This window comes from Caretta caretta, chromosome 13 (genome assembly GCF_965140235.1).
Source record: "Caretta caretta isolate rCarCar2 chromosome 13, rCarCar1.hap1, whole genome shotgun sequence".
Lineage (NCBI taxonomy): Eukaryota > Metazoa > Chordata > Testudines > Cheloniidae > Caretta > Caretta caretta.
The window spans coordinates 23,051,453-23,069,285 of record NC_134218.1 but is presented as its reverse complement, the minus strand read 5'-3'; the positions used below and the strand labels follow the sequence as shown (position 1 = coordinate 23,069,285).

Genomic DNA, 17,833 nt, shown 5'->3' with positions numbered 1-17,833 from the left:
AGTGGGTTAGCTTGAATTACTTCTGCCTGTTCTCTATCTGTCTGGTGGGTAGAAGATTCTATATTCAGATTATTTTTTTTTTTAAAGCAACATTGTCATAAGAAAGCAGTCAGTGCTGGGTCGGTTGAGGGACAGATAGGAATAATTGATGATTTATTTAATTATAATACTAAACATATTTGCTTAGATCTCGCCTTCCGTTTTGTGTCACTTGTATTGTTGGCTTCTGATCCTGCAATTGATAATGGGCAGCAGGCTGCTGTGCCCGTATGGACCTGTGAGGGCATAGCAGTCTGCCTGCGTACTCTCTGTTTTCAGACAGGGAGCTTAGACTGCAAGTTCTCTTGGGTAGGGATTGTTTGTTTCTAGGTGTGTGTACAATACATAGCACAAAGGTGCCTTAGTTCTAATTTAAAGATTTTATTTTAAAAGCTTTTATAAAACATAAGACCAATAGAAATGTATTGAGAGTTTATATAAAATTCCAATGCAAGCAGTTTTTAATTAAACATTCCCTTGCAATGTTTGAAATACAAATATTACAGCGCGAAGGACCTGCAGGTGAAACTGAGTGTGAATTGGGTAGAAATGATTTTTTTCATTGTCCAAGCTGAGAGAAATGCAAAAAGTGTATAAATAAGTAAATTGGATTTTTGTTAACATTTCTGTGCCTGAAAGAGAATTCAGAGCAGGAGGGTAATATTCTTGTCTATTTTGGTGTAAATCAATCTCTGGTATTCTGTCAACTTTTCTTTTTCCTCTTGATGAAAGGAAAGGTTCAAGTCTGCACAAAGACATAATTTGGGTCTTAAGTCAACTTACAATTGTGATAGTTTCTATTAACTTTATTTTTGCTTCTTGTAGCAGGCTAATTTTCTTGTGCCATCATAGCTGTCTTCCATCTTCTTTATTAAACACAACAGTTAGGGTTTCTCCAAGCAACTTGCTAAAGACTATGGCAGAAATTTTATTCTTAGTTACACTGGGTGAAACACCCTCAAGATTGAGCCTTAAATGTTGAAAAATGCCGTTTTAAACTGCACATCTCATGTTTGTTACTAAATATCTGCACATTGCAAGAAAGATGGGACATTTTAAGTTTGAACCTTACATGAATGTCTTCAGTCTTCATCAATAGAAGATGAGGTATCAAAAATGAGCAGTCCAGTCCTTCCCTTGATTTTTGGGCCAGTTTAGATCACCCACTGATTAAAATAGTAGTTTTACAGCAGAACCTTCCCACCTTCCCTACGTACATAAACACACTCATGTGCACATGCGCTCGCGCTCTCTCTCTCTCTCAAGATTGCTGGCAACCGCCATGAATTTTTTTGAAATTGGCATGTTATAAATATGGTATAAATTGGAAATACCCATTAAATGTGTGAAGACTTTTATAATAATTATTACTGCAGAACATTGACTGAAAACATGAAAAAAATGTTGACAAACCTCATGTCCATATTTACCAGTGTTGATCATGTGGAGAAAAGAGAGGCTGGTTGAGCAGCCATGAATGTTGCCACAAACAATAAATTACAGATATCTTTCCATTTACCCCAATAGGAAATTCAGCTAAAGCTGATATTTCCAATGTTTTAAATGTTTGCACTGGACATGGTTGCTGTAAATTGACTCAGCATGTTTGCAAACATAAAATATTTGTCCTTGCAGAAAAAAGTCAGTAAAGATGCTGTCCTTGTGCATATGATTTTGCAAGCGATAACTTGTTCCTGTTTCATGGCCACCTGACTTGGATTCATGCACAGTCTATTGAAATAACCTTTAAAAATTCAGTTTCAAATATTCAAGCATGTTTTCTTTTGTTAATGGAGGTTGTTTCCTTCCATTCTTTAGTGTCTTTATTTTGAATTTGATAGTGAAAGCTGTAATCTCAGAATTACCAGAGAAAGATTGTGTTTTGATTAGCAGTGCAGTTACCAAAATGCATAGGCCTGGTAATCAAACCCTGGATTTCTGACTCCCCTTTCCCTGTTCTTCCCAGTAGAAGTGTCAAATTACTCTTTCATAAACATATAGCTAAGGGGAGCATAAAATCCCTCCTTTACCTGTAAGGGGGTAAGAAGCTCAAATAACCTGGTTGGCACCTGACCAAAAGGACCAATAAGGAAAGAAGATACTTTCAAATCTGGGGGGGGGCAGGAGGGAGGGTTTTTTTGTGCTCTCTTTGTTGTGCTGTTTCAGGACAGAGAGAGGGACCAGGCAGGAAAAAAACCTCTCCTAAAACCCTACCTGAAATAAGCATCTAAGATTACAAAGATTGTAAGTAAAGCAAGGAAATGCGTTAGATTATCTTTTGTTTTAGCTTGTGAATTTTCCCTATGCTAAGAGGGAGGTTTATTCCTGTTTTTGGAATTCTGAAGTTGAGCCTAGAGGGGAATCCTCTGTGTTTAAAATCTTTTTATTACCCTGTAAAATTACCTTCCATCTGATTTTACAGAGGTGCTTCTTTTACCTCCAAGTGGCCCTTTTCCCTGGATGTTTGTCTAAATCACTTGGTGGTGGCAGCAATACCATCCAAGGACAAAGAAAGGATTTGTGCCTGGGGGAAGTTTTAACCTAAGCTAGTAGAAATAAACTTAGGGAGTCTTTCATGCAGATCCCCACATCTGTACCCCAGAGTTCAGAGTGGGGAGGGAACCCTGACATGGTGGCAGCGCGGTGGGATCATTTTGAACCAGAAGCACAGACATCAGGATATTAAAAGGACGACTTCTTTTTTTTTTTCTTTTAGGCTTGAAAACCAGGGAGGATTTTTTTTTTTTTAAAGGACACTTTTTTTAAAAAAGCTGAGAGCAGCTGGAGGTTTTCTCTGCCTGAGGGCAGAGTAGTTAAGTTTCTGCAAGAAAATTCAAAAGCTAAAACAAAAGATAATCTAATGCATTTCCTTGCTTTGCTTGCATTTTTTGTAATCTTAGATGCTTATTTCAGGTAGGATTTTAGGAGATGCTTTTTCCCTACCTGGTCCCTCTTTCTGTCCCGAGACAGCACAACAAAGAGAGCACAAAACAAAACCTCCCCCACCCCAGATTTAAAAGTATCTTCTTTCCTTATTGGTCCTTTTGGTCAGGTGCCAACCAGGTTATTTGAACTTCTTAACCCCTTACAGGTAAAGGAGGGATTTTATAATACCCTTAGTTGTATGTTTATGACATACTCAAACTAAAATAATCTAATAGAATCTTTTATGTGCCCTTTCTGCTGCAGGGTGGTTCAGGAAGCCTCTGCCTCCAACCTTTGGCAGCCGGCTGTGTGCGTTTGTGACTCTGTCCTTCCCTCAGCTTTCTGTCTGTTTTGAGGGGCAGTCTCTTTCCCATGTTTTCCGTTTGAGTTCTCCATCACAGAAGATAGCTCCATAGCTTTCTCAAGCAAAAGCAGAGTGAAACTGATCTGTTTGTTGTTGGTTTCACTGTTATCTACAAGTAAAGTGACCATATATCCTGTTTTTTTTTCCATCTGATGTTCTAATAATTTATTTTGGAAAAACTGAAATGTCCTGGTTTTTTATTTATTTATTTAATTAATCCTAATGTTTTCTTAAAGTAACTATACAATGTTAGTTCAGGACATATTGCTATACAGAGTAGAATTTGAGTCCAGTGGAATCAGTGCAAACAACATTATTTTCACCGCCCCCCCCTCCACCCACCCTCCACCCCCGACTCCCAAACAAGGATATGAAAAGGAAATCTGTTGTAAACCATCTCCATTGTACTGTCTCTGTTGCATTGAAAGACCTCTCTTCTCTTAGGTTGCAGGCCGAGTGGCTGAAGAAAGGGGCGCAGTGCTGGGTCACGAAGTTGGATATTGTATTCGATTTGATGACTGCACGGACCCACAGGCTACAAGAATTAAGGTGAAATTTAAGCAGAGTGCCGGTATCCTGAAATGGTTAGCCGAAGCTCTCAAAGCACATTTGTGAGCATTAATTAAGATTTGTAAAACCCAATGAGTGGGATAGATAGTACTGTACCCATTTTGCGTATGGTGAAACTGAGGCACAGAATGGTGAATTTCACAGAGTGATACAGTGGGTCAGTAGAAGAATGAGAAACAGGCTCCCAGGTCCCTGTCCCAATCATTAGTCACACTGCCTTCAATATTTTTAAAGTTTTAATAAAGGAAGTGGTGTAGCACTTTATTATAATCCTAATTTCCGGGATGGTGGCTGAGCTTGTTGAAAGGAGACTTTTTTTTTTTTTTTTTTTTAGGGCTATAACTTGAATTTTCATTCTTAATTTTGTATTTTTTTGCTCATTGTCAGCTTATTTAATGTTCTTGAGTCTACGCTATTTGGGCATTTGCTTAAAATGTTTAAACGGTTATTTAAATCTTAATAAAATGAATAGAACATTAGGCTCTCTTCTGCTAATACCAGCTGCCCCCACTCTAAATCCAAAGGAACTTTTCAAGGTGATCAGATGATCCGATCTTGCTCCAGTGCTAGTGTAAAGTGGAAAGGAAGGGCTGCAATGAATTGAAGCTAGGCTATCCTAGCCACCTTAAAGATTAGATCTAAATCTAAAAAATTAGATTGAGAGAATGAACAAACTAGCTGAAGGTGACTTCATGTGAGCTGTAGCTTTCTGGTATCCCTCCCTCACAGCTTTGTCCTGTTATCACATTGGGAAATATTGCAATTATTTGTGCTATGTGGAGAAGAGAGTTTGCTTTATTTTCTATGGAATAATAACAGTGAATAGGATTTATCTAATACTTTATCTTTATTAGAAGTATTGTCAAAAGCTTGAATAATTCAAAGTAATTTTAAAAAGCAATATAAAACAATGGGAAGATGTGTATTTACAAAACAGTTCTTAAATATTTTTAGTACTTGGGTGCTTATGGGATTGATAACGGGAGAAATGTGGAGCCTTTCGCCTCAGTCATCAGTTCATATCTAGCTCAGGGCCATGTCCAACTCATGAGTAAGCTGAAAAGGTTTTGTTTCTAAGTCCTCAGTAGCTAGAAATCATTGTTATCTGCTTGCTGCTCAGAGGTTTTTGTGAAAAGATGGTGGTTTCATTAGCAAATAAGAGGAAAATGTCCATATCACAAAACTTCATCCGTTTTCTGTTCTGAGCTACCTGACACTTGTTAAGCAGTTTCCTTAGAGATGCCGATGACTGTATGGGCATAGAGAATGAAGAACCTTTTCACTCTACAGGTGGCCTTCTTTAAAGCAGGTTGAGGCATGATGGCAGGCCAGAATGAGGAATTGCTGTCTTTAGTGCTGTCAGTCCATGTTTTTGCACAAGAACTAACTGATTGAATTTCTTACACAAATTTGTATTTAATTTTTTAATCTGCTTATACGTGGATTGATTTAGAATCCCGTACTTGTAACTCTTATTATTTTTCAGTACTAGCATTTAGAAGCACGTCTCTAGCTGACACTGTAGAGTGAAAGGCACATAGAAAATGAGTCAAAGGCAATATAAATAGAATTTTGTAATCCAGAATACTTGTTAGTTTCATACAAACAGGTAATATAAATATCGTATCCAGCTGAGCTTGTTCCTAGAGGTAGGTTATAGATGACTTATTTTTCTTGGTGTTTGATTTTAGTTTCTGACTGATGGTATGCTGGTGAGGGAGATGATGGCTGACCCACTATTAACGAGATACAGGTAAAGACATGTTACATGGAGCAGATCCTCACCAATGCGTGCTGATGACTGGCAGACCCATAGCAAATGTCTGAATTTTCGCAGACTAAAAGGTAGTTAATAAACATCCCAAAGACTGAAGCCGACCTTGGCATTTCAATGTCAGCCTTATTAGGGAATTATAGAAAATAATTTATATGCAAACAGTGCCCCACCAATGGAAGGTTTCTAAGGTAACCAAGTAAAAAACATAGTGTTTCCTAGCCTAGTGTAGGATTTGCTTTTGTTCATTTAAAGTTGAACATTTCGCTCCTCTGACTACTGTCACAAGCAGCCATTGGACAGATGCACCCTCGCTCGTATCTAAATCTCTGCCTCACAGAACCACTATGCATCGCAGCTCCACTTAGCGCCTGCTTCAAGAGGTCAAGAACCAGCAGCATAGCTGTGGGAGAAAGTTTGTGTACTGTGACATATGCTACACTAAGTTCAGGGGAGTGCATGAAACAAAGACTTGGCATAAGTACAATTTTGAGCATTTTGTTTCAGTCCAGAGACGTTTAAGCAGAGTCAAGATATATGCCCCCTGGAAAATGAGGTTTATAGTAGAAAGGGAAAACATTTACCTTACAATGAGGGTGTGCTTGAAAAAGTTTCTGTGGATAGGTAGGAAGGCAGTGGTAGAATTCAGTATAGGTTTGGGGATTTTTCAGTTTCTTTCAGCTCAAATAATTTTTTTCCCCTTACTGCCATCCCTGCAGACACAATCTGAAAGTCAAGCTGGGTTCGTTGCAGCCCGTGCATCAGTAACAATAATTTGCAACCGAAATTTAAATTAATCTTTATTATCCACAAACCAGAATAGAATACATCTCATGCTTTTATAGCTGTGGTGGCTCTGCAGGGTCAACAAGAGTAAAAACTTGTTTTGGCTGGTTAACTAAAGCGCTGTAGTTTTTAATATAGTGACTTTTCAGAGCAGAACTGCACTTTCACTGCATAAACTGAGCTACTGAGAAGATGGTGCAAACAAAAAACAAAATCAAAAAAGGAAAAGCAGCAGTCCACGTCCCTTATGAAAAAATAAATATTGATAATGTTGAGAAGCATCTTTGGATGCAATGGCTTTGTTAGTAGGGATAAAAGAATCTCATGGAGTTTGCAGTTCCGTTAACTTCTCGCTCTTGTTTGGATTTGCTAAATTAGTTTGCAAACCATTTAGTCTGCTAATTTAAACCCACGTTTCCCCTCAGGATTATCACTAAAAAATAAACAAAATGCCTAGCTCCGGGAAAGTCTGTATTGTGTATTAAGATAGAAGAAATTCCCTCTTGCACCTCTTCAAAAAACTAGGTGGCATTGACGAGGCTTAATATACAGCATGTGTACTATTTTCCCCCTCCTGTTTCTTTTCCCTCCCCACTTCATTCCATGTTTCAATCTTTATTCTCCCTCCCCACACACATTCACAGGATTGTTTTTTCTCTCTCTGCTCCTCTTCTCTCCACAGTCTCACTTAAGCAGAATGTGAACAGTAACATCTGAGTAAACTTTCAAACCCATGATATTCAAGAAGGTTTAAAATTAGGTAAAAGAAGCTTGCCTATCCCTACTTGTAATGCCCAGTGTTATGGTTAGCAAATGAAAGTGTTTATCACTGGTAATTTGCTGCATTCCCTCTGTTTTTGAGAGGACTTTAGTTACAAATATACATTGACTTTAATGAGTGATGTGCCTAAAATTCCAGGCACTTCTCTGAAAGTGTAGGGATTTTGAGACAGGATGTCTTGGTTCCAAAGTCAATCAGATCTAATTATTGAAACCTTGTCTTTCTGCTTTGATTAACAGTGTCCTCATGCTGGATGAAGCCCATGAAAGAACCCTGTATACAGACATTGCCATCGGTTTATTGAAAAAGGTTATTCCTCACTAGCTTCCCTTCTTAGTTTTTTGTTTTGATTTTTACCATTCATCCTTTAATCCTGATGCATGGCTTGGTGGCCCTATTGGGAAAAGTTTCATGAGCAAAGGTTTATAATGCATCTATTGGGCTAAACCCTTTCTTTATACACAGCCTTCTGCCTTCCCTCACTGGCGCTCAAGTTCCACCCTGTTGCCTCCACAGCACAACTCCTCTTTTCTTTTCTCCCACATGGGCGTAAAGTAAGTCTATTTCTATGGCAGCTGATAGTGCTTCCCTGTGAACGATCTGGTATGAAGTGATTGGTATCCTTGGAGATACTTTCGCCTAATTTCTCTGGCATGAGGAATAGGATTACCGAGATCATTCTGGAACAGGCACTAGTTAGCCTATCCTAGTGGTTGAAAAAAGAGTCTTGCACAGTCCTTGCTGGCTGAGCTTTAACTCATTCAATTGTCTTGTGGCTTGTTAAGTATTTTTAACTAAGAGTTAATGATGGTCAGGATGTTGTAGGACATCTCATGTCTGTTAATCATTCCTGGGTGAGTGGCTTTTATCCATTAACTTCTTACTGTCTGTCTTAGATTCAGAAGAAACGAGGGGAACTTCGAGTGATCGTAGCATCAGCCACACTGGATGCAGAGGTACAGTTTACGAGTTTGGTTTAAAAATTAAATGATCTCAAGTGGAAGTTTCACTTCTAGCAATAAAGACATCTTGTCCTGCATGGTCTGCTTACTTGGAGGATTGTCTGAATGGTGGTGATGGGCAAAAAGAACCTACAAGTAGTGAAATTGCTGTGTTTCTATTTCTTTGCAGTTTTGTTCATTACGTAAGCTCATTTTTTGGAGGGTTATTTTAATATGAATCAGTTTCTGTCATGTATTTGTGGCTATTTCTTTCCTAAATGGCTGTTTTTATTTAATGAAGATGTTCCTTCTGCTTAATCTATCTTGCTTCCTGTCTAATAAAACCAAATGACTTAAGACCTATATTGGTGATGACAAATTGACACAATAATTGATTATTAAAAATGTAAGATTATTAAATGGTCTACTGCAGTAGAACCTTGCTAATTCTCACTATTGATCTAACAGTCCATTGAGAATTATAGAATTTAGTTAATTAGCAAATAAACACAAAGCAAGACTAATGCATCAAAAAAAATATATTGTTCATTTAGCATTTAAAATTAAGTTAGTGCCAATAATGTGTCATACTTGGTAATATTCTACATGTATATTGTAATATATTTTGTAAAAGTAAGAGATATCATTACAATACTCCATTAAATCTTTGAGGAGTTGTATACTATCAAAAAAAGTGTTGAATTTCAAATATTTCGTAGTTGAGATAGAGACATATTAGCCATATATTTATGTGACTAAATGTTATGTATATGTTTGTTATATCTAAGTATATATGTTATATTTATATACAGTATATTCGTTACTAAATGGATATATTTTGAAACGTTGAGATGTAGTTAACTGCAGTAATTACAGAATCCCTTATGTTCTTAATGTTTTGTTGATAACACATATATAAGAAATTTAATGTATTAAATTAATCCATTAATAATTAACATGTTTTAATAAATCAGTTCCTTTCTGAAACTCTTTAACTCTGTTTTTTAAAAAGAGAGCTCCATGGTCTGCATGTGCTTGATTACTGTGACTGAATGTGTAAATTGTTAGTTCAGCTGTAGGTGTACAAAAGTGTTCACGTAATAACTACACAAAAGAGTTATAGGCAGGGATTTCCAAAGGGTCTCAAGGGATTTAAATACCCAACTCCCACTGAGAGTAAATAGGATTGGGGCACCAAAACCCCAGCCTTAATTTTTTAAAAACAAGGACTTCAACTTTATTAAAATAACAAATTGTCAGATTTGGAAAGATGCAAGTGACGTTAACTTGACATTCTTCAGTATCTCTGGGGTCTGCCTCAGTTCTTTCAAAAACTGACTTCAAACAGAATTTTTTGTATTTGCTTTATCAAGAAATTTAGAGATTTCTTCAATCAAAATGAGACCAACGACCCTAGTAAGGATACCAGCATGATCCTTACTGTGGAAGGGAGAACATTTCCGGTGGACATTTTTTACATACAGAGGTCTGTTCCTGTTTAATCCTTGTAAGTCGTGACTAGAGGAATGTGCACCTATGACTTCAGATTACCTAGTTAATGTCTGGGGAGTTCTCTGGGGGGAACTGAGTTATTAAGGGGACTTCAGTCATGCTTTCAAAATATTCCTACATGGTTTTGATGCTAACACATTAAGGTTGTAGAACTGAAATTGTTTGGCAGTTGAATGCGTCTTTCTCCTATTTTGTGAGCATCAGAAGCAGACTTCAGTGGAGAAGGGCTTCAGGAACCCTCCCCTATTCCCTTCTCTGCTGGAGCGGATTTCAGACAAGTGCTGCAGGGACTCAGTAGCAACTTCATGCTTTTGCTCCCCTTGAGGTTGCAAGCCCAGTGGTATTTCATTATTTACCTCCCCTCCCACCACAGAAGGGATATGGGCAAACCTGGCAGAAGCTTCATGCTCTCTCTCCTCCACAGAATGGGATGGACAGGTCTGATGGCAGCAGTTTGCTCTTTTACCCCACACGTATACAGTGCTCAGTTTACATTCTTGCTGAGCAAAGAAATGTGGGTGTGATTGGTACATTGTCACATATTAGTGACACCCCGATGCTGTTTGCTCCAGATGCTATTGGGGGATGCTTAAAATCAAACAGTAATAATAATGAACTGCAAGGAGAAGAACATTTAAGAAGTAAAGGAATAGCCACTCAAATCTAGGTAACAGTGTTTTCATGCACCATGATGGGGATGAACCACTGCACCTTCTAAGTATCATCACCACTTGTGCTGCATTTGGGTTTTATCTAAAGATCTCCCATTCAACTAATGGCCATCCCCCACCTTGGGCACAATGTGGGCTGGCTACCATGATGAGACATACAGTCTAGGTTACAGACAAATTGGTGGGTCTGGATTTTTGGTTTTCCCTTGGTTTGCTTTGAAAGAAATGTGTGTAGCCTCTTTCAAATAAGTCTTTTCTTAATAATGTCTAAATTTTACAGGTTTCAGAGTAACAGCTGTGTTAGTCTGTATTCGCAAAAAGAAAAGGAGTACTTGTGGCACCTTAGAGACTAACCAATTTATTTGAGGATAAGCTTTCGTGAGCAGGAGAGTGAGTTTGTGTGTGGGGGGGGGCGGAGGGTGAGAAAACCTGGATTTGTGCTGGAAATGGCCCAACTTGATTATCATACACATTGTAAGGAGAGTGATCACTTTAGATAAGCTATTACCAGCAGGAGAGTGGGTGGGAGGAGGTATTGTTTCATGGTCTCTGTGTATATAATGTCTTCTGCAGTTTCCACAGTATGCATCCGATGAAGTGAGCTGTAGCTCACGAAAGCTTATGCTCAAATAAATTGGTTAGTCTCTAAGGTGCCACAAGTACTCTTTTTCTTTTTGTAAATTTTACAGGTGAGTTACACACCTCTGGGGCAGAAAAGGCAGCCCCTTGATGTCAGTGGGGTCACTCAGGCAGCAGTCCATTAGGATCAGATGTTCAAATGAGCCTTCTAATTTATGCATCTCCGTCTTTGAGTACCTGCTAACTCACATTTGTACAAACACGCCTTGACATGTTATCACATTTAGTATGGGAAAATGTCACTCTTCCTGCATGTAAATGGGAGCATATCCAAATTTTACAAAGGTCCTATAAAATAAAGCCTGTAGAATATTAGGAAATGGAAATGCTTATGGCCAGATTTTCAAAAAATTTGCATACAAGGCTTGGGCAATTAGGAGCCTTTGTGAGTGCATTTGCAGTCAACAGTTTCACCCATGTTTGAAAATTTAGCCCATAGTATTTGCACTATAATTTCACCTGAGTGAGTCGCTTGTCATTTGTTAGGAAACAAAATATTTAAAATATTGATTTTTTATGTACACTTTTACTATAAAAAGCATCATTCATTTTTGTAAAAGCTTATGATAGTATGAACGGAACAAATGGGATGCTTCTGATTTGGTGGATATGGGATTCAGGAAGGCCCAAGAGTTGACTGGTTAATTTCATGGAGTTACATAATGAATTAAATGAACCCGTGACTGATTTGTAATGTCTATGCAAAGTTAACAGTTTGTTCTTTTCTTACTAAAGAGAGAAGATTGTATTGATGCATGTATTTAAGTCTTGGTTGTTTTTTTCTCCCTCACAGCCCTGTTCCAGATTATGTCAAATCAACAGTGGAAACTGTGATGAAAATTCACCAGTCAGAGAGTGACGGAGATATATTGGCATTTCTAACTGGCCAGGTACAGACAAAAGGGATGCTGTTCTTTTTTGCTTAAAGTCTCTACTTTGATGTATGCTGGAGATTTCAAAGCACTCATCCTTGGTGTAACTCTGCTTCCATTAAAGGCACTGGGATTTCTGAAATGAATGGAGCAGAGTTAGGCCAACGCTGAGCCCTTCTGAAAATCCTACCTGAAGAGTAAATTAGATTTCTCAAAGTCAAACACTTGGTGCTATGGTGAGTTATGTCCTTTGATGTTACTGTGCACTTTCATTCTCACTAGCCAGATAAACAATGCAAAACTTTTATGTACTAGTCTAACTCACCAAGTTATTAAAATGGCAGTAAATCCTCATTAATCAGTAGAAATTCCAACTGTGATGACTATTAAGGTTTTAAGTTTGTAAGATTGTGTCAGTTAAGTTAAATATCTTTAAAATGACTTGACCAGTAATATTTCAACCTAGCTGGTACTTCAGATAAAGAAATATTTTCCAACTTGCTTTTTAATTCCTGCTGTTGTATAGATTTTAATCCTCTTCTGACAAGCTTTTTATTACTCTATATGGGTGCTATGGAGCAACATGACTGCAAAGCCAACAACTGCACGGTAACTATTGCTACCTTGTTAGTGTAGTTAGTGTTCCTGCTTCAGATATGAGCTCTTTGGGGCAGGGACTTTCTCTCACTAGGGGTTTATCTACACACAAATTTATTCAGGAATAGCAGAATAGGTGTCCACAAATGAAATTATTCAGGAATAGCTATTGCACTTTAAATTAATATCCTACCTTAATCTACATTAATTTTCAAGTGTGGTCAAGTCCTATTCATGTGTTTGTATAGCGCTTAGCACCAAGGAGGCCCTGATCTCAGGTGGGTCTTCTAGGCGGTACTGTGATGCACAATAATAAAAAAAAGTGGTTTAGCCAGTGGTAGGCAACCTGTGGCCTGTGGGTCGCATGCAGCCCGTCAAGGTAATCTGATTGCGGGCCGCAGGACATTTTGCTGACGTTGATCGTCTGCAGGCACGTCTCTGCGGCACGCCGCTTCCCGCAGCTCCGATTGGCTGGGAATGGTGAACCGCGGCCACTAGGAGCTGCAGGGGGCCGTGCCTGTGGACGGTCAACGTCAGCAAAATGTCTCGCAGCCCACAATCAGATTTCCCTGATGGGCTGCATTCGGCCCGCAGGTTGCCCACCACTGGGTTTAGCTATCCTGTGTTTGGAGCGGGAAAGGTTGCAGGTGAAGGATGCCTGTTGCTGTCTTGCATGCCAAATTTCTTGTTTAATGCAATTTCTTTTCCTGACCATGTAAATAAAGGGCACAAGCAAAGCATTATGGGTAACATATTTACTTCTCATTTTATTTCTTTTTAGCTTGTTTACATGCTTTTCTTTTAGGGGTTGAATTGGACTGGCTCATAGAAGCCTGGCAAATTGGTGCTATTTGTAGTGACTGACATCTTGTGCTCCAGATTTCAAGCTTTTTTTAAAAGAAAAATTCTCTAGCCCCTATTGTTGCTAAATTAAGTTTTGAAAAATGGAGCTAATTGATGCAGTGGTGTTTTGTCTCAGTTTGCTGGCAGCCTGAAACAACAGTTTTGAAAGGAGTCAAATGCCATTAATATCAGTTGGGTGCAAAGTCTGAAGCTCAGGCAGTTCAGATGTCAGTATTGTTACTATTTCACTCCTGATCAAAGCACAAAAGAGGGAAGAGGGATGATTGCAATATGAAGTTCTTCACAATCTAGTAACAAGATACTCGCGACAAACTTTCTCTGTGTACCTTTTTCTTATGCAACTGGGAGTGAGTTGTGCAATCTTAAGGCTAAATCTCTGTTGGTGTCTTCTGGTTTGATATGGTTCTAGGAGGAGGTGGAGACCATAGTTTCTATGCTAATAGAACAGGCTCGAGTCCTCTCTCGCTCTGGGATGAAGAAACACCTTCGTGTTCTTCCCATGTATGCGGGGCTGCCTTCCTCAGAGCAGATGAAAGTCTTCGAGAGGGTTTCACAGAGTGTCAGAAAGGTAAGTCTGCCATATGTTGTACTGCTGTAGTGCCTCTCATCCAGAAGGATTCCATAGCTCTTTATAGATTGTGTAGGTACTGCCCACCCATCATTAGAATGAAGCAATCTCTGATTTTGCTCTAGGCAGTCTTTATGCACCAGCTATCATTGTCTGTCAGTTTTCAGAAGGCAAGTGAAGACTATCAGTATAGAGGGAATCATTTCATGTTCAGCTACTGCAAACTCTTCTGGCTTCCCTCTATTTCATAGAATCATAGAATATCAGGGTTGGAAGGGACCCCTGAAGGTCATCTAGTCCAACCCCCTGCTCGAAGCAGGACCAATTCCCAGTTAAATCATCCCAGCCAGGGCTTTGTCAAGCCTGACCTTAAAAACCTCTAAGGAAGGAGATTCTACCACCTCCCTAGGTAACGCATTCCAGTATTTCACCACCCTCTTAGTGAAAAAGTTTTTCCTAATATCCAATCTAAACCTCCCCCACTGCAACTTGAGACCATTACTCCTCGTTCTGTCATCTGCTACCATTGAGAACAGTCTAGAGCCATCCTCTTTGGAACCCCCTTTCAGGTAGTTGAAAGCAGCTATCAAATCCCCCCTCATTCTTCTCTTCTGCAGGCTAAACAATCCCAGCTCCCTCAGCCTCTCCTCATAAGTCATGTGTTCTAGACCCCTAATCATTTTTATTGCCCTTCGCTGGACTCTCTCCAATTTATCCACATCCTTCTTGTAGTGTGGGGCCCAAAACTGGACACAGTACTCCAGATGAGGCCTCACCAATGTCGAATAGAGGGCTTATTTCTTCCAGGTTCTCAATCTTCCCAAAACGTGAAGGCTATAATAATCTTTCCCATCCATCCACCTGATCAGTTTCTCCATTCTGAAGTCCCCTGCTGTTTCGGCAGTCACTTCAAGCTTCTCATCCTCTTTTTTTAAAGTATTCTGTGCTTGCCTACTTTTCCAATGGGATTTCTTCCTTCAATTTGTACAGCTGAGGCGCTGTATCAGTAATAAAAGGAGGCTTGGTGGCACACTGGGATAATGCTCTAGAATTGGATCTGAATAAATTAATTAAAACTTTTTTGCACTTGTTTGGCTCCTGTTAGCCTGTAATGGACACTTTTCCACATCACAGAGCTACCTTGCAGTTGGGAACAATTGGCTTTTCTGTTTCGGTGAGGCCTATGTCTGGAACAGAGATATATTGGCAGAACTGCCTGGGGTGAGCTAGCCTAGCTTTTGCCTTTGCTTGGCTTTAACTAGTGCTATATCATTGACTCGCTGTTGGAGGGAGATGAGCAATTGGAAAGTTGTCCCTGTGGCTCATGGATCTGATACTGGTCAGTAACTAGGAGGATTTAATTTTTGCTGTTTCAGATGAATTAAAAATTAAACTTCTCTGTACTTTGCTGCTCTTTACATCGAAGGTGATAAGTGTAACTTTAAAGGGAAACTGTCAGCTTAAATCAACCATCCCCATTTTTGTTGTTGTCACAAGTGACACCTGAGATTATAACAGACAGAAATTAGAGAGAAACATTTTTTCTCAGTTTTCAGTTTGTTTTGTTATTTGTTAGCACTTTGTATATAGTCAGTTTCATGATTTTCCTCGTATTGGCAGTTTCCCCATTTTTTTGTTGGGAGAGAACAGCAGTTTAAATAGGAAAATGCTTCTAAAATCATAAACATTGACAGATTTCAAGTTGTCAATGTCTCTTTAGTGTAATGTGAACTGCTTCATCTATGTATTACCTCTTTTTGCTCTCAGGTGCATTCCGTGTAACTTCTTTAACTGAGTTATTTCCAAATTGTTCCTATCAAAGTCCTATTGCACTGACTGCGGGTTTTAACACGAATAGGAGTGGAAGGTCACAAAATAAATAACTTTGTTCTCTGATACGTTTAGGTGATAGTGGCCACCAACATTGCTGAGACATCCATCACAATTAATGGGATTGCATTTGTGATCGACTGTGGCTTTGTGAAGCTTCGGGCCTATAATCCAAAAACAGCAATCGAATGCCTTGTGGTTGTCCCGGTATCTAAGGCATCAGCTAATCAGAGAGCAGGCCGTGCGGGCCGGAACCGCTCTGGAAAATGTTATAGACTTTACACAGGTAGGTGATATGTTGCACAGGAGATCTTGCTTTTGTGGGACTTGCAGCGAGCCTTACCAATTTCTATTCACAAACTTAGATCACAAAGTAAAGAATTGGAATCTGTGTTTCAGCAGGAACTATGGACTTCCCTTCACTACTCACGTGGATTTGTTAACCCAGGTCTCTAAACAATGCAGTCTTCACTGGCTCTGACCAAGGGCCACAGATCCCTGTCTGGAAGTGATTCAGCATTTCTTAACAGGAAGTATAAGTCAGTAACACATTCAATCAGTAATCAAGCAAAGCAGTAGCATATGGCAAATACATAGGTGAACTGATTGTCATTATTAAACATTATCTTGGTGTTTATTTTACATTTTCTACTCTTGTGATGTGTGCTCGTGCTTCATCCTGGACACCGGTACAAATATTTTAGTTACAACAGCTGACAAAATTAGGTCTCTTCACATCCCACCAATTCACTTCCAATTCACGCTTCCCACCAGACCTTCACCAGCAAAAACCTTGCAGCATGACCTGAAGGTCAACAGATTTGTTGAACAGAGGCAGGAAGCAAATTCTGTAGTTAACTTCTCACCGAGAATGTACTATCTCCATCTCACTCTCAATTAGACCAGGGTGATGTTAGTATAAAGTTCCTTAACTAACCTTGATGGTCTTCGCATCATGTGGACAGAACGGTAATCATCCACCAGAGGCCTCCTACTAGTAGGTGTTAATCAAATTCATCAAGTTACACTGTATTAAGTTGAACAGTCACAAAGGAACAAATATGTAATAATTAAAACTTTACAGTCAAATTTTCCAAAAGCTTCAGAAAATCTTCCCCACAATATATGCAGGCACACCCCTTTGTATGCAAAGAAACCCACCCATGCATGCATGTCATACAGATTTATAGACATAGTACTCCATTTGTGCTGCACTTTCAGAGGCTCTGAAATTGAGGCCCTCTAATAAAATGCAAAAGTAGGCTGATAGGGAGACATGCCGTGAGACCAGCAGTGATTGCAAACCTAAGATGCTGCTCGAAGTCTGGACCACAAAGTCCACTAAGCAGTGCATTCTTGTTGATATCTCTGGGCTGCTGTATGCTGAGAATTTACTCCAACTCATTCTACCTATTTATTATGTTTTGTTCTGTATTATGTTTGAAAAGGCTCTTTCAGATACTGTGTCTACCAAAGATGCATGTCTGGAAATCGTCCAAATAATTAAAGGTAAAATTCCCTGCTCGTGTGATTCTTCTTGCGACATTAGCTGTCATAAACAAATGCTTAGCTTGTTGAGTGAGGCTCAGTGTGGCTGGTGTAGTGAGATTAGTTCTTATAAATGATTCAGCCAGTCAACTGGTAAGCTTCAAAAATCTGCAGTCTAAATACCTTAGCTCTTGGCTATTTCCTTTTGTGAGGGAAGGCTTTTCAATAAAACAGAATAGCTGCTTGCATGTTTCAGATTCCCTCTAGTTTTCCTGAAGCTTTAAGATTTAATTAGGCCTAGTGTGTCTTTAAAATTTCATTAAAATTTCTAGGCTATCAGCTACAAATGTAAACCTTGGTCTATTCTGTGTATTTATAATGAGCCCACTCCTTGCAATCAGAGTACTACCATGGTTACTATTGCCTTAGTTTTAACGAGAGTGTTCCAGCACTGTGTGGGAGTAAGAGTAGGGGGCACATGCTCTGTGTGCGGCTAAGATTAATTATCCTAGTAAGGTTTATGTAATACCATATTAAAAGGCATCTTTCCAGTAGGTTGTCTGTACACTTCACTGTGTTAGGTCTCTGGTTATGCTGGTCTGTGATTTAAAA

At 39.1% G+C, this 17,833-nt stretch overlaps 1 protein-coding gene across 3 annotated transcripts in view; it reads left to right on the top strand.

Moving 5' to 3' along the window:
* The window catches only part of DHX35 (DEAH-box helicase 35), a 47,402-nt gene that overhangs the window by 8,871 nt on the left and 20,698 nt on the right, over positions 1-17,833 (top strand). For all 3 annotated transcript variants that reach the window (XM_048820867.2, XM_048820866.2, XM_048820865.2), the window contains 8 exons: positions 3,773-3,877; positions 5,590-5,651; positions 7,479-7,548; positions 8,136-8,195; positions 9,554-9,666; positions 11,796-11,892; positions 13,745-13,903; positions 15,809-16,019. In XM_048820867.2, the coding sequence (XP_048676824.2) occupies positions 3,773-3,877; positions 5,590-5,651; positions 7,479-7,548; positions 8,136-8,195; positions 9,554-9,666; positions 11,796-11,892; positions 13,745-13,903; positions 15,809-16,019 (877 nt within the window). The remainder of the gene's footprint in view (positions 1-3,772; positions 3,878-5,589; positions 5,652-7,478; positions 7,549-8,135; positions 8,196-9,553; positions 9,667-11,795; positions 11,893-13,744; positions 13,904-15,808; positions 16,020-17,833) is intronic.